General features: G+C 42.0%; 1 protein-coding gene across 1 annotated transcript in view; it reads left to right on the forward strand.

Annotated features, from left to right (window-relative positions):
* Positions 1 to 26381, forward strand: part of EPHA10 (EPH receptor A10) — a 720654-nt gene that overhangs the window by 335841 nt on the left and 358432 nt on the right. The window contains exons 5-6 of the mRNA XM_066574828.1: positions 9014 to 9169; positions 13449 to 13784. Of these exons, the coding sequence (XP_066430925.1) occupies positions 9014 to 9169; positions 13449 to 13784 (492 nt within the window). The remainder of the gene's footprint in view (positions 1 to 9013; positions 9170 to 13448; positions 13785 to 26381) is intronic.

Consider the following 26381-nt stretch of genomic DNA (forward strand, 5'->3'; position numbering starts at 1 on the left):
TGCTTTTCCTTCGGAATCCGCGGCCCCTCCACAATGTCAATTGCGGACAGGCCGCAGGTTCGACAGCTTCTATTGACTGCAATCCGCAGGAAAATGCTGCAATTTTTCCTTTCGTGAGCGGAAATCGCAATTGATTTCCGTTCATGTGTAGGAAGCAGCGGATCTCCATAGGAAGTAATGTGTGGTATTTGCTGCAAATTGGTGGTGTGGACAACAATCGCAGATTCCACAGCAAATATCCGCTCGTGTGCATTCACCCTTATAGAGAAATTCACAATAAAACAGCATTGGTAGGAATAGCAAAGTTTATACCAAAACCATACAGATGTAATTTCATAAAACTGGCTGAGTCAGCCAGAGCCGTAGATGCTGCTTGTCAGTATTTTGCTGCTCTGGCTCATAGATGCCTATAATTGGCATATATTTAGAGAGCTTGCCATGAAGTGCAAATGTATTCCTGATCACCCTCTATGTCATCACAGCATACCTATATTTTTTTAGGTAAAAATGCCTTTAGGGTATAAAACGGAGTTCTCTGGCTCTGAGTTTGAAGAAAAGTCTGCATGTTTTATCCAATCTCAAGTATGTCTAAAGATACTGGCTGAATGATACAATTGTATATCTGAGAGTTCCAACCCTCTCCGTTACTTGGGTTATATAGTTTCCTAAAGAAAATCTTGTTTTTTTTTGTTTTTTTTTCCATGTCAAATTTTGTAATCTACTAATACTAATATTAAAAGACTTTGTACAGCTCAGAGCAATCTGGAAAAACTTTTGTTTTTGACTGAATTTTAACTGATACTTTGTTGTTTACTTACCTGAACAATATCGTAGAAGCGTGAAGAAACCTAATGACTTTTCCACTTGCCCCATTACATGCTCAGGTGCCTGAGAGATTGGATGAGTTGTTTGTGACACACAGTATGACAAGAATGAAGTCTACTTCTTGTCACTTCCTCTCTTCAAATACTGTGCTTCTAGAACCTTCTTGTATCACCCTGACCTTGCCGACCAATGCTTCAGATACAGTTATACCGTAGTACAATGGAAGTAACTTTTGTTTCGAATGATAAGTGGCATTTATGTCTCATTTCTTGTAATAGTTGAAAGTAGACATTCTTAGCGAAAATGTCTTTCTGACAGATAGGCTAAAGAAGATCTGCTTCACTAACAAATATGTTCTCAGTGGATATATGTGTTCAGTATATATACCTATTACTGGAACAACGTGCACCTTCACAGAAGTGAAGAGATAAAGAGAATATTTTACAACAGCAACATGAAGATTGCTTTTAACCGGAGAAATATGGATAGTTGTTTGCTGAGCACCTGTTGCATATCTCTGTAATTCATGATTTGTTTGCGCTCTTTCTCCTGTAAAGCATAACCATTATTCTTGCTATTCCTGAATAAATGGACTTTTGGAGTTTAAAATGAGCCCTTTTCACTATTCTGCGTCCTTGGTTGAATGTGATAGCAATATATATTGGTTAACTTACATTTAATTCCAATGCTGAAGGCTGCCTAGAATTACAGCAGAATGCAGAGCGTATATATATATATATAAACGTAGTGATTGTCATTGTAGGTAAAAATCTGCTATGTACTCTTTATTTGACTACTTCTAAACACTACTTGAATAAGGGCATTAGTAAGCTATCAAGAAGTAATATATTATTTACTACAGAGGCATAGTCATAGGGATGCAGAGGGAAGAGTCGAGTCTGGGCTCTGGTGTCTGATGGGGCAAGGAATTTTTTCTGCCACATAAGAAGACATCGATATTATAAATGACATAGGGGCCCTATTACAGAGTTAACATTGACCGAGAAGCTTCAAGTTATGTCTCTAATTAACTGTATTCACATGTATTTATTATGAATTATTAAAACCACATCCCACACCTTGATGTAATAGTAGCTCAAGCATTTCAAGTAGTCTGGTAAGGTAGCAGAATCATGTTCAAATTTAAAATCAGAAGCTAAAAATCTGTTTGCCTGCTCTACAAATCCAATAAAAATTACTTGCAAGTCTAATGGGCTTATTTACTTGTGCTTCTCTTTAACCCCTTAAGGATCAAATGCTGTAAATCTATGGTGCTTGGTCCTGTTCTTTAATCCTGGCCAATAGCAAAAATATGGCGTGGAATTAAATCTTCTGCTCCAGCAATCAAGCAGGAGCAGGTCGTGTGCTCAGATGTTAGTCACAGCTGAGAACCCGGAGGAGGGAGATGCAGTTTTTAACTGCTTTTGTCTTCTCCTTTCCCAGGTACAGAGTGCTCAATAGCTTTTCTTCCACTATGCAACCCGGCAGTTATGTGACCACCAGGTGCCCCTGTCACAGAAGAGCTGCAGAGTCTTAGCAGCTCTGCCAGTGACTATCCTCACTATAGGGGGTGTTTTCCCTCTAACTGGGGCTCATATGTGAATGCCTCCAATAAAAAAGTGGAAAAAAAGTCAGTAAAAAAAAAAATAAAAATAATATTTTATATTTTATATTTTATATATATATATAGCCCTATATGTCATGGGAAAAAATGCAGCAAAAATAATTTTGGAAGCTGAAGAAAAAAAATTGGTCAGTAAAACCACCACATGTGTAAAGTCCCTAAAAAGTGTCTGGTCCTTTAGGATCAAAACAGCCTGGTCCTTAAGGGGTTAAGAATGATTGCAGAATATAACAGTTGACCTTTCACGACAGTGGTAGAAATGCTTGATGGTTACAAGTTGGCACGGTATGCTTGTTGGTTACTGGTCACACTTTGTGATACAAAGAACGTGAAGGTTGAAGAATTAACTTTTCACTAATTTCTGAATGCTGCTCGGGGAACCATGCAGTGCTGTAGGGGTCCACTGAGAGTCAGGTTTCCCCTAAAGTGGCTGCCAGCTTCCGGCACAGAGGCTGTTGAAGTGACGGAGGCTGACATTATAGAGAGCAGTGAGAGCTGCTTGTGCATCTGTTTACCCAAACTGAGAAAGGGCCAGGACCCTAGTGACCAGAGACTCATAGTGTTATCAAGAGAGCCCTAATGACCCAGTCAAAGATGGCTTACCGTATGGAAAAAGAGTGAGTCTCCTTTCAGCATAGGACTCTGTCCCAAAAATCACCATTAACCAGCAAAAGAAAGACCCAACAACAGAACACATGAGACCACTCTGATAATTCAGTGTGCACATTGACGGATTGATGTATGTACAAGGGGGAGTTTCTCCCCATCAGGAACTGTAGCAATATAAAGTTCCTGATGCATTGTTTATGGTTAACAGTTAATTGAGGTAGAAATGTGTGATTGTTCTCAGTGAGAGAAACCAAGTAATCTTGTAGAAATGATACCTTTTAATGGCTAACAAAAATGCATGATACAGCAAGCTTTCAGTAATATCTCACCCCCTTCGTCAGGCTATTAAATGAAACTAGTTAGGATGGCACACAATTATAACATACAGATGCAGAGGGGAGGAGAACACATTCCTCTTGATCTAAATAAATGTTCACACAGAAATTGGAGACTGTTTTGCACTCAAAACTTAAAACAACAGACAAACACAGCTAAGACATACATTGTAAATCAGTCCACTGAGCTCAGGACAGTTTTATGATGTGTCTTATCTCTCCTTCAACCTGCACACAGAAGGAGATGCAGCACCACCTAGTGGATGGCAACATTATTACAAGTCAAGTTCTGAATTTTTATGAAGTTTTAAAGCAAAAAAAAAAAAAAGGTAGAAAGTGATGGCACGTGTAGCTGAGTTAGTAAGTGATTTATGTAGTAGGCAATGTTCTGTCTATATTAGCAAACGATGCAAGATGTAAAGGATGTGACGGGATGACAAGATACTTTGCATTGGCTAGGATATGTATAAGCAGAAGCACACCTAAATAAATACCACTTTGCATGAGGGTGCAAAAAAGAAACTGGCTGCAAGCTTCAGCAGGAGTCTGGACGTCAATAGGCTCCAAAGAAATAGACCATAAATATACAGATGAGAAGCAGCGCACAAAAAAAAGAAGAAACATTCTTCACAGCATTCTCTTCAAAAATTAAAAAATACTTAGTTTTGTTGGGACATCCAGGGTAAAAGGCAGAGCAGAGCTACGTTTCAGCTTGAGAAAGGCTGACGTATCAGCCGAAACGTAGCTCTGCTCTGCCTTTTACCCTGGATGTCCCAACAAAGCTAAGTATTTTCTACTTTTTGAAGAGAATGCTGTGAAGAATCTTTCTTCTTTTTTTGGTGTGCTGCTTCTCATCTATATATTTAAGATACTTTGCATTGGCATGTGGCAATAGAAATGTACACTGGATGATAGTGACAATTCACCCTCTGTGTGGTTAGTAAGCAGTAGTTTTGTACTTATGTTGCAGACCTCCAGGAGCTTAATAAATGGAGATGCCTAGTTACAAGTGAAGGCTGATAAAAAAAAACGCCATTTTGTTCTGGTCTGGATTTATATTTTTAGTGTAAAATTTCTGTTAAAAATTGTAATGTTTAAGTAACAGACACCCTCTGTAGAGTGAAGCAAGGCCACTATTCTTGTTAATAAAATTTAGTGATTTGCAAAAAAAAACCCACTGCCTCTGTATCTGTCTGTCAGCAACTGAGCCATCATGTATCTGCAACCTGGGCGCCTTACCTATTTCAAAGAGATGAAGTCACCGGAGGAAGTATATAGTTGGGTGTCGTCAGTGTGGAGATGTTACTAAAAGCCAAATCTACTGATACATTTGTCTAATAGGGGCTGTGTATATAGAAAAGAGGAGAGGACATAGGACTGAATCTTGAGGAAACTCGACAGCAAGAGAGAGAAAAGAAGTAAATCTGGCAAATGATACACTGAATGAGCAGTCAGAGAGGTAGGAGGAAAACTAAGAGAGAGTAGTATCTTGAAGGCCAATAGAGTGGAGCATACAGAGGAAGAGTTAGTTAGTCTACAATATTGAATTATTGAATGCTGCAAAGAGATCCAAAAGAATCAGTAGAGCGTAGCCGCCATTCAATTTGGCCATGAGAAGATTGTTTGATACTCTTGTAAAGGGGGTTTCTGTGGAATATATAATACGAAGACCAAATTGTAAGGAGTCGAGAAGTAGGTTATCAAGAGTTGGAGATGAAGGGGAGATTAGAGACAGATTAGTAGTTGGCAAAACAGCATGGGTCAAGAGTAGAGATGAGCGAGCACCAAAATGCTCGGGTGCTCGTTACTCGAGTCGAACTTTCAGTGATGCTCGAGAGTTCGTTTCGAGTAACGAACCCCATTGAAGTCAATGGGCGACTCGAGCATTTTTGTATATGACTGGTGCTCCGCTAAGCATTTTCATTTGTGAAAATCTTAGCAAATCACCAAAGTCATGTAAAAAACACAGAAATGGATAGGGCAGACGAGGAGCAACATGCAGGGCTGCATTTTGGGCTCTGAGGTCTCACTATTAAGCCACAATAGTGGCAAGAGTGAGACCCCCCACTGTCAGCATAACGATTGTTCTCCTCTGTCACAGCTGTAACAGCTGTGGCAGAGAAGAACGATGTTAGCCTATTGAATTCAATGGAGCCGGCAATACAGCCGGCTCCATTGAAAGCAATGGGCTGCCGGCGAGCGCGGGATGAATTTTCGGGAAGGGCTTAAAAAAGCCTTTAACTGAAAAAGAAAGATTTTAGTGTAAAAAAGAATAAAAATGCAGGCATTCTCTTCAATGGAGCCGCTGCTGCTGCCGGCGACTCCATTGAATACAATGGTCCGCTGGCACACCTGAATTCTTTTTCAGGGAAGGACTTTACATATAAGCCATTCCCTGGAAATGAATTAAAAGTGATTTAAAAAACAAAAAAAATAGATACTCACCTCCCTTCAGCTGCCGGGGCACAGCCGCGTGTTCTCCTGCTGTCCTCTGCACTGTGGTGCTGAACTGCTGTCATTCAGCTGAGAGCTGCACTGAGCCAATCAGAGGCAACACTCACTCACCCATTCATGAATTCATGAATGAGTGTGAGTGAGATCTGCCTCTGATTGGCTCAGCGCTGAGCCAATCAGGGGCATGTCTGACTCACACCCCCTTCACACCCACAGCAGGCCAGCCGCGGCTGAACTCCGTCTGCCGGGACAAGGTGAGTATATATATATTTTTTATTTTTACACATTTCTGGATGAATTGCAGGGAAGGGCTTATATATTTAAGTATGTATAAATATGCATGCCTCTTCAGATCCAATCCATAAGCCTGAAGAAGAACCCTGCGTTGGTTCGGAAGCTCGCTATTATTACATCATGTATTTTTGTTAGCCATTAAAAGGTATCATATCTACAAGATTACGTCGTTTCTCTTGCTGAGAACAATCACATTTTGATTCTCCACAGGCATTCAATACACATAGAGCACCACCGAAGAAAATTTGTTTGAGTCATGTACTGTGGTTGCCACTGTCTAAGTCAGAAGGGTCAAAGTATGGAGAGATGCAGCTTCATCCAGGGCATTTTTAAAAGTTGTATTATTGAGTTCAGCAGCCAGATTGGGACAAGAAAAGGAAGACATTGGGTAAAATGGTGACTGTAGGAAGTATATAAACTACTGAGTGTTAAAGGCGTGTAGCTTTTGTGTGGGTGATGGATAGAAGTAGCCTTAGAGACAAGAACACTTGATAGTAAAGGAAAGGAGGTTTTGGTCAGAAAGCAGGAGAGATGAACTTTAAAAAGTCAGAGACAGTACAGAGCCGGAGGATCAAGTCCAGTTGTAAGCTCTGAAAGGCCCAGGGAAAAGGTTAGTGATAGAAACTGAGATTGGGTCATCATTGGGATGTTAAATTAACCCCAAAAAAGAGTTGAAATTTCACAAAATATCTCACAAGGGGAACACTTGAGACTTGGGCCGCACTGGGGTCAACACTGGCTCTAATCCCTTCCCCGTGCGCACCCCTATCCGCCTTGCACAGGTACATGGGCCTCTCCTTGGACCCATGCACAGCAAGAATTTGGACGCCATTGGCAGACAAAAAGATTCAAGAAGTGGTAGACTTGGCACATAAATACCCCCTTTCTTCATTGGAGGATCTTCTACCTAACTATCCTCCTCCTCTCCTCACCTCAACCCACCTATTAAAAGTTATAAACGACTTTCTGAAAGATCACAAAACCACCAGGCCTCTGACAGCGTTTGAGACAACAATAGCTTGAGACAACGCTCAAACCAGAAAGGTTTCCCATATACGGAAACACTTTATCTCCCCGCCAGTAGACACGAGCCCTGCCTTCCTCGTTTCGTGGGAGAGGGAGCTTCACATCTCTCTATCCCCAACCAAGACCAAGCTCATTTTGAAGACAGCATTTGGTCTTTCCCCATGCGTCACCTCGCAGGAATCTCACTACAAGCTTCTGGCAAGGTGGTACAGGACCCCTCAGTGGCTGCACGATCATAAATTAACCACGCAAGATTTATGTTGGAGATGCGAGGGTGCGACTGGTTCCTTCCTCCAAATATGGTGGGATTGGCCGGTACTGACTCAATTTTGGAGAGAGGTGGAAGGGGTATTCAGGCAAATCTCTCCAGGGCTAACTCTCTCCCCTGGAGTGGTCCTCCTCTGGAGACCGACTCCTGCATTCCATCTGATACGGAATAAATTGACTGCCCTATTGATAGACTCTGCAAAAGCCCTTATCCCATTGATGTGGAAACAGAGGGACCCACCTACATTAACTCAATGGATAGGGTGGATATCCTAGCAAACCTAGAGGAGCTTTCGGCCTGGTCCAGAGGGACACATGATAAATTTATAGACATGTGGACTCCTTGGCGCGCGATCGTGTGGCAACAAGCTCAAAGGGACTTGGAGCCTCTAAGCAGTTAGGCATTCTCAATTTTTACAAGCTCATTTACAAATAACATCACAGTTGATGGCGTGTAAGAATCTTATCTGCGCTGTTCCCCTAAAAGAGAGTTTTATATAACAGGACCTGTCTCCGACCTCTTATTCTAGAACATTACGACTTAATAACACCTATGGATACCCAAGACACCCCTCCCCCCCTTGCTCTTCTACTCTGATCCTCCCCTGTTTCCCACCTACCTTCCCCCCTCTCCCTTTTATAACTGTTTAAGAGGTCTGCTTAGCGTAAGCCTAGGAGAGCCAATGCTTCCTGTCCCAGTGAAGAGTCCCCTTGGCTGTAGCTAAGGGTGGAGCAGTGCTGTCTTCACTGTCTGGAGGCTGACTACCTCAACCGGCTTTAATCTGATCTTCACGGGACATCGGTTGGGCCTCCCTGTACCTCCCTGACGAAGGCTATGTCAACTGTTTCAGAATGTACTTAAGATGCAGACTGTAACCCATCTGTGTACCATATATGTCTTTGTTGTTATTATCTGTTTTATAAAATGCAATAAAATCTGATTTACAAAAAAAAAAAAAAAAGGTTAGAATAGAATTATATAAAGTGCTGCTGTCTTGAGGTCACTGTCATCCAAACTAGTATGGACAGTGATGGGGAATCAAGTAACGGAGTGCAGAGCAAAAGCATGAGATCTGGTGGGATTTTACTGGTCGAAATGAAAACTCCATAGCTTGAGAAGTTTAATCCCCTTTAATATAAAAATCCAGCAGCTAATATGTTTCGAGGCCTGTTGCCTCTTCTTCAGAGACTAGAAATAAACAAACATGTTGGATCCTGCTGGGAAAGCTTGGTGTCACCCATAGAGAAAAAAAACATGGTTACTAGCTTGAAAAAGCTGACAATTAACGATACAATCTGCAGAGGCAAAAACTGGTGAAAATGCAGAATACCAGTTATTTAATGGCCAGAAATATTTCTATTCCTCGTGAAGACACACAACAGCTTATTCTGAAAAGTAATTTGAAAAGGCAGGTACATTTTAAGCTTCATTTAGATAAAGCTTGAAATGCCCAGTCAACAACTATTTCTATGCCTCTGCTTAGAAACTACAGTTGCATTATATTCCTTCATATAGTATGTTAAGTCATCTGTTTGCCATAAGTTTCACTGTTTTTTCCTGTTTTCTCTGTCATGACAGCTTGTCCCCCTGGGTTTTACAAGATGTCCAGTCGTCTCCAGACCTGTGTCCCTTGTCCTCAGCATAGCTACACTAATCAAGAGTCATCCACTGTCTGCATCTGCGAGAACAACTTCTACCGTTCTCCTTTGGACTCTCCTTCTACTGTTTGTACAAGTAAGTTGTTATGATATTGTTATTGTGTAGTAATAAGTAAAATGTGGGCATGGAAGGGCATGTAGTTTCTAATTTTCCTTCACACCCACGGTTACGAGTTGTGTATGGCCTCCATTGATGTCTATGGATGCGTGTGACTCACCGCCCATACGCATTGGTGTATGAGCGGTGGAATTGCTCGCAACTTACTAGGAGAATCAATAGAAAAGTTGGAGAGAGAGATGCTCTCCTGCTTTCTAGTGTCATAATGGTCCACCACTAAACTTACAATTGCAGCCAACAATATAAAACATTTTCACACTATTAGGTCAATATGCCCTCTTTAAATAACATAGCTGATGTCACCACTAAGGTCGTTATCGCTTGTGCTGAGTGTTTACACTGAAAGACTTCACTGCTGGATCATGAGCTTCTCTTTGGCTTCTCGCTCAGCGCTTCACTTTCTTTGTCAGTCTTTTGGACAAATGCATGAGTGCTGACGTCACCGCTAAGCTCGTCAGCACTTGTGCAGAACATTCAAACAACACAACTTGCCACCGGCTTGCGGGCTTCTTGTCCGCTTCTTGCTCAGCACTTTGCCTCCTATGGGAAGTGGGGAGCATGTACACGGAATGACAAGTCACCAAGCCAACAAGGTTTTTTTAAGCTGACTGAAAAGTCAGCTTAATGAACCACGAAGAACAAGTGAGCGATTTTTTTGCATTAACACTGAATGATTATTGCTCAAATTTGCGATAATCGTTATGTGTAAATGTGCCTTAAGTTAGTGATTACAATAATTTCTTACAGAAAACATCTAGTATCTTGCCTCTAGCTTTGATGCAAGATGTGATATTATAGGGGCTTATAGGTTTCAGATATTTGCGTAACTAAGCAATCGTGTAAACTTGAAGGTGATCGAAGCTGGCATTATCCTGGAAAATATGGGGAAGCCAACTCTTAGGTACCAAGCTGGGTTCTCATTTTACCGATCTCGATAGGATGGAAGGCTGAGTCAACCTTGAGCCGGCTACCTGAACCATGCAGGGATTGAGCTTGCAGCTTTCAGGTCGTGAGCGAGAGTTTAGGACTGCATGCTGCTGCCTTAACACTCTGCACCACACGAGGCCCCCACACAGGGGCCTATAACGATGGTGCCACCTGACTCTAAATGGCAGACAATGAAACAGTTGGAGCTGCTCATGCTTGTCAGATGATCATCTCTACTGGTGGTCTGTCGAGGGCGTCCTCAGCCTGATCGCCTTGTGTGCGTGCTGTCCCGCATCTACTGGTCCCAACACCACAGAACAGTCTGGACAGAATGGCCCAGGTGACGGGTAGTTTGTCAATGTAACCATCTACTTTTAGGGTCTCAGGTGGCAAGTCCTTTCATCTAATCATGCAACAACTTTAATCATTTGCATATCTGCCTGAGATGTAACTGCATGCCAAGTTATGCAGCAAAACAAAAACCAGGTCTAGGTGCTTGATTTTCTTTGACAAAGAGTGTATGTTGAGTAAGATGTGCTACACTTCTTAAGAGAAGCAAGCCTCTTAATAAATTTGACACATCTTTGGCTGTTTGTGCTCCCGAAATTTAAATCTATGCAGATGTAGATATGCATTATAATTCACCGAGGACTGAATAAAACTGTTGTAAATTACAGTTAATCCGTCAGTCTGTGGGAGGTCCTACTTCCTCCTACTAATCCCCAGCCACTTTTTTCAACACTTCTGCAAAGTAGTGAGGGAAGTATAAAGTTGCAAAAATTCATATTTTATTTCCTGCTGCAGTATAACATAATAATGTATATTTGGATATAGTCAACACACAATAAACAAACATTACAAATAATGTCCACAATGTCATTCTGCATAGGAATACCTTCTTAGGCCTTAGTCACACGGGCGTTTTTTCCCGCGATTTGCGGATCGCATGACGGATGCGCATCCACAAATCGCTGACCGGGGCCGAAAAATCGCCCGAAAAAACTGCTCCTAGCCGCGTTTCAATAGAAACGGGCCGAAGCTGTCCAGCACATTGAATTCAATGGAGTCAGCAATACAGCCGGCTCCATTAAAAGCAATGGGCTGCGGGCGATCTCACGATGAATTTTCGGAAAGGGCTTAAAAATATAAGCCCTTCCCGAAAATTCATCCAGAAATGTGTAAATGAATGACAGCTGAGAGCTGCCTCTCATTGGTCACAGCCTCACCAATCAGAGACAGCACTCACTCACCCATTCATGAATTCATGAATGGGTAAGTGAGAGCTGCCTCTGATTGGTGAGGCTGTGACCAATGAGAGGCAGCTCATTCAGCAGGCAGGGATTTTAAATCCCCGGCTGCTGAATACTACTCAGAGCAGTTCAGGAGAACTGCCGGCCAGCCGCGGCTGAACTCCGTCTGCTGGGACCAGGTGAGTATATATATTTTTTTTTATTTTTACACATTTCTGGATAAATTTCCGGGAAGGGCTTATATTTTTAAGCCCTTCCCGAAAATTCATCGTGCGATCGCCGGCAGCTCATTGCTTTCAATGGAGCCAGCTGTATTGCCGGCTCCATTGAATTCAATGGGCAAACATCATTCTTCTCTGCCACAGCTGTTACAGCTGTGGCAGAGGAGAATGATTTGTCTACTATATATTTTCAATGGGGTCGGCGCTGCTGCCGCCGACCCCATTGAGCGCATATAGAGAAGGGAACAGGAATCGCAGATAGGTGCGATCTGCGATTTCTGTTCTATAATTTATCGGACGAGCGCATAAAAAGCGCTCATGTGTCTGATACTATTGCAAAGCAATGGTTCTATAAAATCAACGGATGCATACGCATGCGCAAATCGCACGAAAAAAACGCCCGTTTGACTGAGCCCTTAGCCTGCAGTTCCACATACAGATGTGCTCTAAGATATGCTATTGGATAACACATTATTATGTGTTATCCGATATATCTCAATGTGTCAGCTAGACATGTTATGGTGCTGAAGGTATAAGCAGGGCAACAATGATTATCACAAAGGACATTAATTCTAATTCTGCACCATTTGTTGTGGGTTTTGATGAGGATCCACAGCAGCTTTCACTCCTTCAATTGAAGAGGTAAAGTCTGTGCCAGATCTTGAAGTGGATTTTGATGCAGGTTTTTGTTTGGATTCTTTCATTGTGGGAAATCCACACCAAATCTACTATGTGTAAAACCACCCTAAGGGCTCAGTCACACGGGCGCATCGGCGCCCGTGTTACTGCAGCCAGCAGACGGCCGTACCTGAAGATGGACGTCTCTCTGCAGCACCGGGAGGAAGAACATGTGACAGGTTTCATTGCCGGTCATGTGTTCTTTCATCAGCGCTGGAGAGAGATGTCCGTCTTCTGGTACGGCCGTCTTCTAACTGTCAGTCACACGGGAGCATCGGCGCTGGTATACGGGTGCCGATGTGCCCGTGTGACTGAGCCCTAAAACTATTAGTTGCACACTGAAGGAATCAACATTTGCCTTTGCCTGCTGCCTCCTACGCTCCTGCTCTCTGTTCCTATCTCATTCTCAACTATGAGACCATTCATTTGTAGTCTACAGATTCACTCCGGGGGGCATATGACACTATATTGAGGCATCTGGGGGCACACAATATACCATGCTACTTTCACTGCTTTCACCTAGCAGCTGGCAGAGGACTGTACCCAAATATTGCAGGAGTTGACAAGGGGGTGCTCACTCATAAAATCTTTGCAGTGGGCCTAAATTTATGTATATAAAAGGCCCTGATTGTCATATGCAGATATGTTATTGCTGTCCTGAAGTATAGCCCTGCATGCTTTTAGCAGAATTCCCTAGCTAATAAATGTAGTTTTTCCAATAATACCGTTACTTTAAAATGCAGTTTTGTAATACAGTCCAGGAATAATTCCATTTGATGTGATTCTTTTGAAGGAAGTGCATGTTTTTTATGTATGATTTTTTTAATGAACGCAAATATACATCTTTATTCTAACTATTTGCATCCACTCACATGTTGCCATAGCCAATTTTTGATTCGAAATTCACTTGTACTTAAAAATGTTATGAGTTTGTGAAACAAAAAGATCTGGGTTTACAGGTAATGTCCTAGGGAAGGGGTATTGAGACTGAAAATGTAGTTATGTGCTACTTAGTACTACATCAAGTAAATATATTTATTGATAAGGTTGTAATAAAGTGTTTGGTTAGAGAAATCCAAGCTGAAAACTTTATAGTGAAGTTAAAATAAATACATAATTTTTCAGACGTGTTTCCCCTAATTTGCCCATTTCTTCTTCTAGGACCTCCTTCTGCACCAAGGGACCTGATTTATATAATGAAGCAAACAACACTAGTTTTAGAATGGAATGCACCACTGGATACAGGAGGCAGGGGTGATCTTACCTACAATATCTTCTGTGACCGTTGCTCCATCGTATTTCAGCAATGTGAACCATGTGGGGGCAGCATAGGTTATGTCCCTCAACAGATTGGATTACTCGAACGGACAGTTACATTGGTCAACCTGTTGCCTCATATGAATTACACCATCCGAGTGGAATCTGTAAATGGAGTCTCCGATTTTAGTATGTACACCAAGCAATTTGCCGAAATTAACATCTCCACCAACAGTGCAGGTACTGTAGATATGATGCCTTCAACTTAAAATTGCTGTTTGCAAATCCTCCAGTACAATGTATTGATTTTGCTTCAATAATTGAATAATCTACTTAAAAAAATGTGATATATTGAGTTATTTATAAAAGGAGGACTAAATCTGCTTTATCAGTACAATTTACCAGTACAGTAGGACTGTATGTTTATGCATGTCTATGTATGCATAATATATACATATTGGATGTGAGACCTTGGCAGCAGTTATTGTAACTTGACATAGTTGAGAGCAGCTAGAGATCTAACCCAATTTACACACAAAGATGATCACTCAAAATTCTCTCAAAAGACATTTTGGTTGACAGTTTGAGAGATCATTTTGCATAGCAACTAATAGGCACTAATGCCTATTAGTAGCTTATTAGCTTCATTTGCATTTAGATAAAGCTCCCTTCACTGTATGCAGATAACAATGGGTGGTCTGTTATCTACATACAGCTCCATTTTTCTCCTGCAGGACAGCAGCTGAAAATGATGTTATCAACGCTCCCGCGGAGAATCACAGCTTGCGGTCCTTGCTATCAGCTGGCCAAACAATGGTTTTTATGCTGACCTAAAAATCATCGTTCCGCCGAAAAGCTAACGCTGATAGCATTTACACCCAAAGATTAGCGCTCAAAAGACATCGTTTGAACAAATTTTGAGTGATAATCGTTGTGTGCAAATGGGCCTTTAAGAAGGAAAATATTTCAGAACCACGATGACCCCTTTTGTATCATGCAAAAAAGGAACATTTTAGTTTCATCTATTACACTGTGTGGTGCTGAAAAAAAATATTTAGTTTAAGGCTGTATTCAGATGGCTGAGTGCAAGTTGCTCTTGAGAGTCTTACAGCCCGATTCGCATCAGACAGTGCATTGACATGCAGAGAAAAAGGAATACTTGGCAGGAAAGGTTGGTGCAAAGCAGCAGTCAAGCTTTTATTCTCCCATAACGTAATAATAAGCTACGTTTTGACCTCCACAGTCTTTTTCAAGATTGAAAACGACCGTGGAGGTCGAAACGTAGCCTGTTATTAACTTGTTACGTTAACAGCCTTTGCTGTTAAGTATTCCTGTATGTTGTTAAGTATTCCTTTTTCTCTGGATTGATTGTGAGCACTTTTGGATCTCTGACTTGGCTCTGTGTATTTCTCTCTGCCCAGCCTGGAGTGGGTGTCTGGTGCTACAGGTGCAATCCTTTACCTGTACAGTACAGTGACATGCATCAGTGTGCTGTCCGATACCCGCAGGCAGTGGATACTTCATGTCTGACTCTGGTCCGTGAATCAGTCCAAAATAGGACATGCTGCGATTTGTTTCATGCAGGCCATCAGTCTGTGTGCTAAAACGCTTAAGTAAATAGCCTAATTGACTATAATAGGTCCAAGTACTGAGGGTGAAATACATGGACCTCGCTCAGATGGGAAAATTGGCTGTCTGAATGGGGCCCTAGTTATTACATTCAGTGACTTGTCAATAGCGATATTTATATTCATTCAGAAATATAAGTGTATAAATGTAATGAATATTTTGACATACGTATCTCATATATAGAATTCTGTGCCAGAAAATCAGGGTATTCGAAATTATTTTTCAATTCCAGGGCCCTTTAAACATGGCACAATTATTGTGTGAATAATCATTAGATCAAGAGATTTGTATGATAAATGTTGGGTGAACAAGTCAACAGTCAGTGATAAATCATTAAATAATCTGATTGGATCTTTTATGCGGACCTTTCATCTGCTGCAAATAACTTAGTGGAAACAGACAACATAACGATTTGCTGAATAGAAAGCAGTGGCAGAAGGGTTAATAAGAGGTGTGGTTACATTTAAATGAACATTCAAAAAAACCCAATTATTGTTCCATGTAAATACATCGAGGAAATGAATGTAAGGACAGCGCTCCAACCCACTGGACAAGGACAAAATAAATGTGAATATAAGCCGGACTTACCCGGTGAAGGTGGGAAAGCCCCAGAATGGGCTACCCACACAACACCTCCAGGTCCTGGTATGCGTGTAGTAAATCCAAATAATGGGAATCCACGTTCTCGTTTCACAGGTCCCTGTTGTGTCAGGGAGGAGCCAGCCACAGCCCGTCGTATCCCTAAGTATTGGGCTCGACTACTATGTAATAGTAAAAATGCAAAGGAAAAAGAAAACAGGCCCAGCGCTCCACGAAAAGGATCCAAACCAAATCAGACCAAAAAAGATCAATTGAGGATCTTTAATGAAGGTACATATGCAACGCGTTTCGTCGAGGTCACCGCAACTTTTTCAAGCATGCTCAATTGATCTTTTTTGGTCTGATTTGGTTTGGATCCATGTAAATACATGACAAGCAAACCACAGACTATCGCTATTTCACCGCTGGTTGCATGCTCATTCCAATTTATCTTGCCATGTAAAAGAACCCTTAGGCTGTCCACCTTCAGTCAACAGCCATCTCTCCCAACCTTCCCCATACACTTGACACTCAACTGAGCGTTCGTATCTCTTGTATTTCGTGATGGAAGAAAGTCCTTGCCAGATAGCTCTAACAGTGGCTTATCTCACAGAAACAAAAATCCAACTGCCTGATCCTTATGTCTCTCAACATTTTCCATCAGGGAAGAATAAATAAGCTGCCCTACACATTACCTTAGACCATTGGCCAATTCTGGTGAAATTGTCTGCTTTGGTCGATCTTTGGGGGACATTTACTAAAACTGATGTTCCCAATGAAGGTCTTAGTATTTTTTTCCCTAGCACACAATGCATATGAAGAAGCACATACCTTTTCATGTATTAGATGATTACAGACACCTCTGTATGCCTGCACAGAAATGTAAACCAGGTCCAACCTGTTATACATTTCTGGTGTCATTTACACTAACTTCTGGCTTAAATTTTACATAAATTTGTCAGTTGGGTTGGCTATGCCGCCTCCCAACAAGCCCTGTCTACTTTTTGGAAAAATGGCAAGATCGGCCCAGATCTGGTGTAAATCAGTTAATAAATGTCCCTGTATGTCTATACATATGAAAACCACTAGCGCTGAGTTATTCCATCACCCCTCCTTTTCCTTATACTAGACCTGCAAGGTCAAGCACCTAAACTTTTTGTGCCTATCCTAATTTTGCCAGGACACTGCAGAAATGGAGGGACAGGGTGAATATGAAAGGCGGCTCCCTGAACTCCATGTCACCTAAATGATAATAATCACCATTACCTAGTTTATGGTTCTTTTAGTTGGTGACAGTTTTCCTTAAACTAGATAGAATTGTAAGTAGTGGCATGCTACTCTGCCCCTCTGATAAGTAATGAATATAAACCTCTATTGTCTTACCAATTACAAATTTTGTTATGGAGGTGTCAGGACACTATTCCACAACCTATAGGTCTGTTTCTCACCTCTCATTCGGAATGAATATAGGCAGTAAAGGCTTACCCATTATGGAATGTGATTCAACCATAAACTCAAATTCAGCCCACAATCCTTATAATTAAAAGGAACATAATTACAAAACTTCAAATAGTCCCTAAATGTCTGATTTATTATGTACATGACTTTTTTATGTTCTGGGTAGAAATCAATATCTGAGTTCTATCCTTAATGTTCATTTCAAAGTCCATTATGCGCCTGATCGATGCAACCATGTACGGCTCTGGTGTTTATCCCTTACACCAAAACCAGCTTGCAAGATTTGGTGCTAACAGAATATGGCCTGAAACAAAGTAATGATTGTTTTTGTAGATATAGATAATAATTTGAGCAAACACCTGGCCTTTACCTATGCTACAAGCTTTATAATTTTTACCTATGCTATCAGCTTTACAATTTATAGATTACAGTTTGACATATATTAAAACATTACTGTATATGTTGTGTATTGTGAGTTAGAGAAAATACTGTTTTCACTTTTGTAACACAATTGATATAATGAGACAGCATTATATTATTATACTCTTACTGTCTTATATCATATATTCTGTGAGTATCTACAGTGTTATACTGGAGCATGTAATAACATAAGATGTTATTACAGTTAACGAGTTTTTTGATAAAATGGGCCAAATGTTAGAAATTGTTGTGGGTCCATCATATGTTTTTAGATACAGTATGCTTTTCTTTTTCTTTACCTAATTATGACTTATAAGAATTGTGTTGAATGGAATTAGCATATTACAAGACCAAATAAAGATATAAACATAGATGTATAGTTGCTACAATTCAGTTACATTGATCCCATGTCCACAGTATCTAATTGAGCTGACATACAGGGGAAAAATCTAATTCAATTCTCCACTGATCTGTACCAGTTTACCTTCAGTCTAAAAGCTTTGTGCAGAAGAAGCTTACTACAGACAGTAAACTCACATTTCACTATCATAAAATAGCCAAAAATGGAAAAAAGTAGCCAAAAATATTAATTGAAAATAAAACAAAGATTTAAAAAGTCAGCAAATTGCTAATATGCTAATAAAGCAAGTTATTACATATGAAAGTCAAAATGTACCATTGGAAACTCATTACATCAAAACTCATTACATTCGATGTAGAAGACAGGAACTTAGGGCTTAAATATTCTGTCAAGTTTTGCGGGCGTGAAAATTACACCTACAAAACTGAATGAAACTAAATAATTGATTTCAGTGGCTTAAAGGGGTTGTCCCGCGCCGAAACGGGTTTTTTTTTTTTTCAACCCCCCCCCCCCCGTTCGGCGCGAGACAACCCCGATGCAGGGAAGTAAAGAAAGTTTACCGGAGCGCTTACCTTAATCCCCGCGCTCCGGTGACTTCAATACTTACCGCTGAAGATGGCCGCCGGGATCCTCTGTCTCCGTGGACCGCAGCTCTTCTGTGCGGTCCATTGCCGATTCCAGCCTCCTGATTGGCTGGAATCGGCACGTGACGGGGCGGAGCTACACGGAGCCGCTCTCTGGCACGAGCGGCTCCATAGAAGACTGCAGAAGACCCGGACTGCGCAAGCGCGGCTAATTTGGCCATCGGAGGGCGAAAATTAGTCGGCTCCATGGGAACGAGGACGCTAGCAACGGAGCAGGTAAGTAAAAAACTTTTTATAACTTCTGTATGGCTCATAATTTATGCACAATGTATATTACAAAGTGCATTATTATGGCCATACAGAAGTGTATAGACCCACTTGCTGCCGCGGGACAACCCCTTTAATTTTCACTAGCAGGATTCTTGCATGTTAATACTATGTGCAAAAAAAGATAGGGCAGGACTTACCTTCTTGCTTTTTTTTCTACCCATATGCAGTAGCGCAAAATTTGAAGGGTAAAAAAAGAAAGAATTTTGACTGGTTCATGCATTAATGCACTGTGCGGCAGTGAGTGTATTTGCACATGCACCAATCTGTTTTAGCCCTTACTCGCAGGACTGTTCTATACAAAATGTACAGGTTTGTTAAGGATCAGCTGATTCTGGTACTGGTAGATAGTAGAGATGACCGAGGACCAAAATGCTCAGGTCCTCGTTATTCGAGTCGAGCTTTTCGTAAAATTTGAGAGCTCTATTTGAGTAACGAACCCCATTGACTTCAATGGGAGACTCAAACATTTTTGTATGAGACCCGCCGGGTGCCGAGCTTTTTTTTTCCTTATCCTGTGTTCGTGTTCTCTCTCTCTCTCTCCGCCAAGCCAGCCACAAACTACCATTGACATGCGCAGCGTAGCAGCGGGGAGGGGTCAAATCTGACACGTCAGCGGCGGGGAGGGGCCAAAACTGGGGCGGAGTATGCTAATACTCGAACAAGCATTAAGCTCGGAAAAGTACGTTCACTCAACTCTAGTAGACAGTACTAAAGTACATCCAGTACAGATAAAAAGCAGTGCACAACATGCAGTATAGGTAAAGGAGAGATTAAATGTTTTTGAATTAAAAAAAATCAAAAAAATATATGTATTTTAAAAAATTGACACGGTAATTGTACTGACCTGCAGACTATAGAGAACTTGTTATTTTACAACAATGTGGACACCGTAAAATCAAACCCCAAATGACAATGGGGCAATTTCTGTTTTAATATACATTGGGGTAGATTTAATGGTGAAAACTTGCCAGTTTTCTGATGTAAATTGCACCCAAAAATTGTCTATCATGATTTGCACCACATTTTTGATACGTTTCAGCCATTTTTGGACTATTGTTTGCTGTGTCCAATAAAAGGGTTGTAGTTTTGTGGAAAGAGGGCATAGCCTAATATTCCATTGTATGCCAAATTTGCCCGAACATTTTTAGTCTAAACCAGGCCAACCAATGGATGGTATAGAGTTAGACTAGACAGTCTAAATATGTGACAGATTTACCATTCAGTCCCTGTGATAAATCTGGCACATTTTAAGACTGTCTAGTCTATGTTTGCACTGCCTAATAGATATTATAATTTTAACAAAAAACAACTTCAAAAACACAGAACATATAGAGGACCAGAAGGTGGCAACAAAATATAAAAACAACGCGTTTCAGGGTACCATACCTCATTTTCAAGCTTACCTAGTGTGTCAGTGTTTTATGTTTTTATAGCATATGGGCCCAATTGAGCTCCATGTCCTTCCGGATGAGTGCTGCATCCCCAGACGCTGGGGGCCAGCTATCACGCATGATCACGTGTGCCGCCGCGCTGCCGCTGGTATCTGAGCACATACATTTTTTATTTAATAAGAGATTCTTATAAGCCAAGAAATGATGTCACTTTTATTTGAAAAAGTAAATGAAATCAGAAGTCATAATTTTGTAACTTATATAAATGTATGTATCAACCACCCATAGTGGGTTATTATTGTCATTACAATATACATACAAATAAAGTTTTACCAACTAGAGTCTTCAAAGGATGTTTCAAACTGGTAGCAATCTATGTGATATAATTCATTAAAACGACCCTCCGATCCTGGACAAACAAAGATGGCCGCACCATTTCTCTGACTACCTGATGCACACTACATTAATTAGCATGCATCAGTAGTCTAAGAAATTCCATGCTGCTCTGACTGGGCAGCACTGCTCAGGTGGTCAGAGAGGCTAGTGTAACCATCTTTGTTTGTCTAGGTCCAGAGGGTGGCTTTACTAAATCAGCCTTTTTTGAAAACATTTCCCCATTTACCATGTTTTATCATCTTGTCATAGTGAAAGATGAGGAGATCATTTCATCTTTGGAAATACAGTAGAAGAGGGTGCTAAGTGCTCATCTAAAAAGAGCTTTGATTGAATGCGTTCTCTTGATTGATTTTGTAATTAATGTTTATAGCCACAATTGGTTTAGATAAGCCCATTAAAAGTAGTAAATTAATGCCTTTTTTATCATCTTGGTCAATAGTCACCATCTGCTTAATCTTTCTTGATTACAATTATTATTGTCATAACATTTAATGTAATTAAATCCTTGAAATAGCAAGCCTCAGTGTGACATTCACTTCCACTACTGAGCTGCAGTTGTAAACAGCTTCACTTTGAATTATGGCATGCGTAGGAGCCTTCCAGTAGAATATCCACAGTAGTCTAGTGTTATCAGCTGGGAAAGTGTATCATATAGAATTGTAATACTTACATAGTCACAATAATCCTAATTCTTAGTACTACTGGAAGTCTTGGTCAGCAAGGCGATAAAATCACCTCAATTTTAGCAACCTGGAGTAGGGTCCAACCACATTTTGGTAGAATTTTTTTTGCAAAATTTATGATATTGCTTTTTGAAACAGGCCGCACACTTGTTTTCTTGTGTACGGTAATTTTTTTATAGCTCTACAGCCCAGCCCTGCAGCAAGCCCATGCTTGAGTGTAGTATCACCTGGTAGAATTTGTCCTTGTAAAATTTATGACATTGCTTTTAAAACAAGGAACACACTTGTTGTCTTCCTTGGTGCGATTTTTGATCTTGGAGATGCTATGTGGGCCTGTGCTATAATTGACCCCCACACCACTCTACACAATTTCTATCAATTTTTGGGAGGAGCACAGTGTTTCACAGATGTGTGGCTGTATACCCATATAATTTGGGGGCTTTGGCTGCTTTGGAGATCCACAGGGCAAATTAGTGAACCTGATTTTTACTCCCATGGGCTACAATTCGAGTTGAAATTGGACTTCCCAATTCACAATGATTTTTATGAAATCGGAGCTCCAGCAACAGGCTGTGCACCTCAGCAACCCCATGAGCATGCTGAATTGACCAGCACTGCAGTTAAGCCAAAGTCAGATTATAAAGGGTCGAACAACTACAACCAGGGGAGAACTGACATCACTCACCTGACACCACGCCCTTTAGAACCAGGAAAGGCAAGGACACAGCTAAAATCTGGTCCAGCCTGAATGCAAGGGGATGATAGCAGCACAGCTACAACAATAGAGCTGTAGGATCTCAGCATACTTCAGTAGGATGTCTCCAAATAGCATTTTCCCCTAGATGCTTTACTGTCAAATGGCAAATATTACTTTATTATGACATATTGTGGAACATGGTTTGGATTCTGCATTTATCCATGGGAAAAGTTTTAATGTTCCTGAAATGCAGGGTATATGGAAGTACAGAATGGGTCATTATAGTTTGATGGATTTGTATAACTTTCAGCTCGTATAGAGCTGTAATGCAGTCATGTATGTGATTTTTTAGAGTCATGTGCCCACTACAAAGTTATTTCTAACATCCATGGTATTAAATCTTGAGTTTTTGAATTTATGCTGTGACATTTTCCCCATCACAGTACAATCATGTGAGCTCAGTACCTTACAAATAGTCTAACCCTGTCTTGGGTTGAACTTTGCTGAAAGTTTAGTCCAGCATGAACCCAAACTGTTAGCAAAGTTTACCACAAACTGTCTTCTACTAGTTCAGTTTGCTCAACACTAGCCCTGAACACTGGTGTATAAGACTGTCTAAGAGAAGTAAAGGTCCTGTATTGCACTCAAAAAGTGTTATACAGGGTTACTTTGGTTTGTAGACAGTGTTTTACATTAGTTTTAGGATATCTGGTGAACTTCCACTTTAGTTTGAGAAAATTCAGACTGAATCAAACTTTTTGCAAAAGTTCGGCGAACGGTCCAAAACAAACTTTTCAAAAGTTCGCTCATCACTTACAAACATTTTAGTAAATGGTGTAATACACTGAAGAAAATGCATAGATAAAATTTGACATATTTTTTAGTTTGGAGAAACACAGGAATGAGTCTGCTCACTCAATGTATTCAGAACATCCATAGAAAAAAAGGGGAATGATCCAGCACATAAAATAAAAGTCCAAACGTTGGTGAAGAAATATATATGAAATCACTTGGTAAAGAGGCATTTACATAAGATCAGATAAGCAATGCAGTGGAAGATAAAACATGCATGGTCAACATGTTTTGAGCTGAAAGGTCTTACTCATAACTCAACAGAGCGTGCAACGCTCAGGTGTATAAATGTCCAAACATATTCCCACTAGAGATGAGCGAACACCAAAATGTTCGGGTGTTCGTTATTCGGAACGAACTTCCCGTGATGCTCGAGGGTTCGTTTCGAACAACGAACCCCATTGAAGTCAATGGGCGACCAGAACATTTTTGTATTTCGCCGATGCTCGCTAAGGTTTTCATGTGTGAAAATCTGGGCAATTCAAGAAAGTGATGGGAACGACACAGCAACGGATAGGGCAGGCGGGGGGCTACATGTTGAGCTGCATCTCAAGTTCACAGGTCCCACTATTAAGCCACAATACCGGCAAGAGTGGGCCCCCCCCCCTCCCAACAACTTTTACTTCTGAAAAGCCCTCATTAGCATGGCATACCTTTGCTAAGCACCACACTACCTCCAACAAAGCACAATCACTGCCTGCATGACACTCCACTGACACTTCTCCTGGGTTACATGCTGACCAACCGCCCCCCCTCCCCCCCACAGCGCACACCAAAGTGTCCCTGGGCAGCCTTCAGCTGCCCTCATGCCACACCACGCTCATGTCTATTTAGAATTGCGTCAGCCATGACGAGGGACCGCAGGCACACACTGCAGAGGTTGGCACGGCTAGGCAGCGTCCCTCTTTAAAAGTGGCGGAGCGATAGCCCACAATGCTGTACAGAAGCAATGAGAAATAGAATCCTGTGCCACCGCCATCAGGAGCTGCACACGTGGGCATAGCAATGGGGAACCTATGTGCCACACACTATTCATTCTGTCAAGGTGTCTGCATGCCCCAGTCAGACCGGGCTTTTTAATTCATAGACACAGGCAGGTACAACTCCCTATTGTGAAGTCCCTGTCGACCCACAGCATGGGTGGCTCCCTGGAACCCACCGGCGGTACACAGAAATATCCCATTGCATTGCCCAACACAGCTGAGGTAGTAATGTCGTGCTTAATGCAGGTGGGCTTCGGCCCACACTGCATGCCCCAGTCTGACTGGGGTTCTTTATAAGTGTACAGATGTAGTAAAAACTCTGTGTGCACCTACAGCATGGGTGGGTGCCAGGAAGCCACCGGCGGTACACAAAAATATCCCATTGCATTGCCCAACACAGCTGAGGTAGTAATGTTGTGCTTAACCCTTTCCAATCCAATTTGTATATGGTTTTCCTAGGGGGCTTACTCTTTTTCTGCCGTTATACAACGGCGCTATATGCTGGCTAAAGCCAGTACTGCATGAGCTGACACGTAGGATAGGCTCCGACAGCAGAGAGGCTGGCAATATACAGTAAGAGAACACCGACGGACGTCTACCAACAACGGAGCTGTACAGCCTTAAACCCTAATGTCTTCACAGGTCACACAGTGGACTGGAAAGGGTTAATGCAGGTGGGTTTCGGCCCACACTGCATGCCCCAGTCAGACTGGGTTTCTTTATAAGTGGAAACAGATGCATTTATAATTCCCTGTGGACCCACTGCCTGGGTGGGTGCCAGGAAGCCACCGGCGGTACATAGAAATATCCCATTGCATTGCCCAACACAGCTGAGGTAGTAATGTTGTGCATAATACAGGTGGGCTTCGGCCCACACTGCATGCCCCAGTCAGACTGGGGTTCTTTAGAAGTGTACAGATGTATTAAAAACTCCGTGTGCACCTACAGCATGGGTGGCTCCCTGGAACCCACCGGCGGTACACAAAAATATCCCATTGCATTGCCCAACACAGCTGAGGTAGTAATGTCGTGCTTAATGCAGGTGGGCTTCGGCCCACACTGCATGCCCCAGTCAGACTGGGGTTCTTTACAAGTGGACACATGTAGGTTAAACTCCCTGTGGACCCACTGCCTGGGTGGGTGCCAGGAAGCCACCGGCGGTACATAGAAATATCCCATTGCATTGCCCAACACAGCTGAGGTAGTAATGTTGTGCGTAATACAGGTGGGCTTCGGCCCACACTGCATGCCCCAGTCAGACTGGGGTTCTTTAGAAGTGTACAGATGTATTAAAAACTCCGTGTGCACCTACAGCATGGGTGGCTCCCTGGAACCCACCGGCGGTACACAAAAATATCCCATTGCATTGCCCAACACAGCTGAGGTAGTAATGTCGTGCTTAATGCAGGTGGGCTTCGGCCCACACTGCATGCCCCAGTCAGACTGGGGTTCTTTACAAGTGGACACATGTAGGTTAAACTCCCTGTGGACCCACTGCCTGGGTGGGTGCCAGGAAGCCACCGGCGGTACATAGAAATATCCCATTGCATTGCCCAACACAGCTGAGGTAGTAATGTTGTGCGTAATACAGGTGGGCTTCGGCCCACACTGCATGCCCCAGTCAGACTGGGGTTCTTTAGAAGTGTACAGATGTATTAAAAACTCCGTGTGCACCTACAGCATGGGTGGCTCCCTGGAACCCACCGGCGGTACATAAAAATATCCCATTGCATTGCCCAACACAGCTGAGGTTACGTCAGCTGTAATGCAGGTGGGCTAAAAATTAATTTGATTACACTGTAGGCGAGGGCCCACAAAAATTGCTGTATCAACAGTACTAATGTACATCCCAAAAATTGGCCATGGCCAGCCAAGAGGCCAGGTGAAACCCATTAATCGCTTTGGTTAATGTGGCTTAAGTGGTAACTAGGCCTGGAGGCAGCCCAGTGTAACGAAAAATTGGTTCAAGTTAAAGTTCCAATGCTTTTAAGCGCATTGAAACTTTTAAAAATTGTTCTGAAAAATTATTTGAATGAGCCTTGTGGCCCTAAGAAAAATTGCCCGTTCAGCGTGATTACGTGAGGTTTCAGGAGGAGGAGCAGGAGGAGGAGGAGGAGGAATATTAGACACAGATTGATGAAGCAGAAATGTCCCCGTTTTGGATGGTGAGAGAGAACGTAGCTTCCATCCGCGGGTGCAGCCTACGTATTGCTTACGTATCGCTGCTGTCCGCTGGTGGAGAACAGAAGTCTGGGGAAATCCAGCCTTTGTTCATCTTGATGAGTGTTAGCCTGTCGGCACTGTCGGTTGACAAGCGGCTACGCTTATCTGTGATGATTCCCCCAGCCGCACTAAACACCCTTTCCGACAAGACGCTAGCCGCAGGACAAGCAAGCACCTCCAGGGCATACAGCGCGAGTTCAGGCCACGTGTCCAGCTTCGACACCCAGTAGTTGTAGGGGGCAGAGGCGTCA

This window comes from Eleutherodactylus coqui, chromosome 1 (genome assembly GCF_035609145.1).
Source record: "Eleutherodactylus coqui strain aEleCoq1 chromosome 1, aEleCoq1.hap1, whole genome shotgun sequence".
Classification (NCBI taxonomy): domain Eukaryota; kingdom Metazoa; phylum Chordata; class Amphibia; order Anura; family Eleutherodactylidae; genus Eleutherodactylus; species Eleutherodactylus coqui.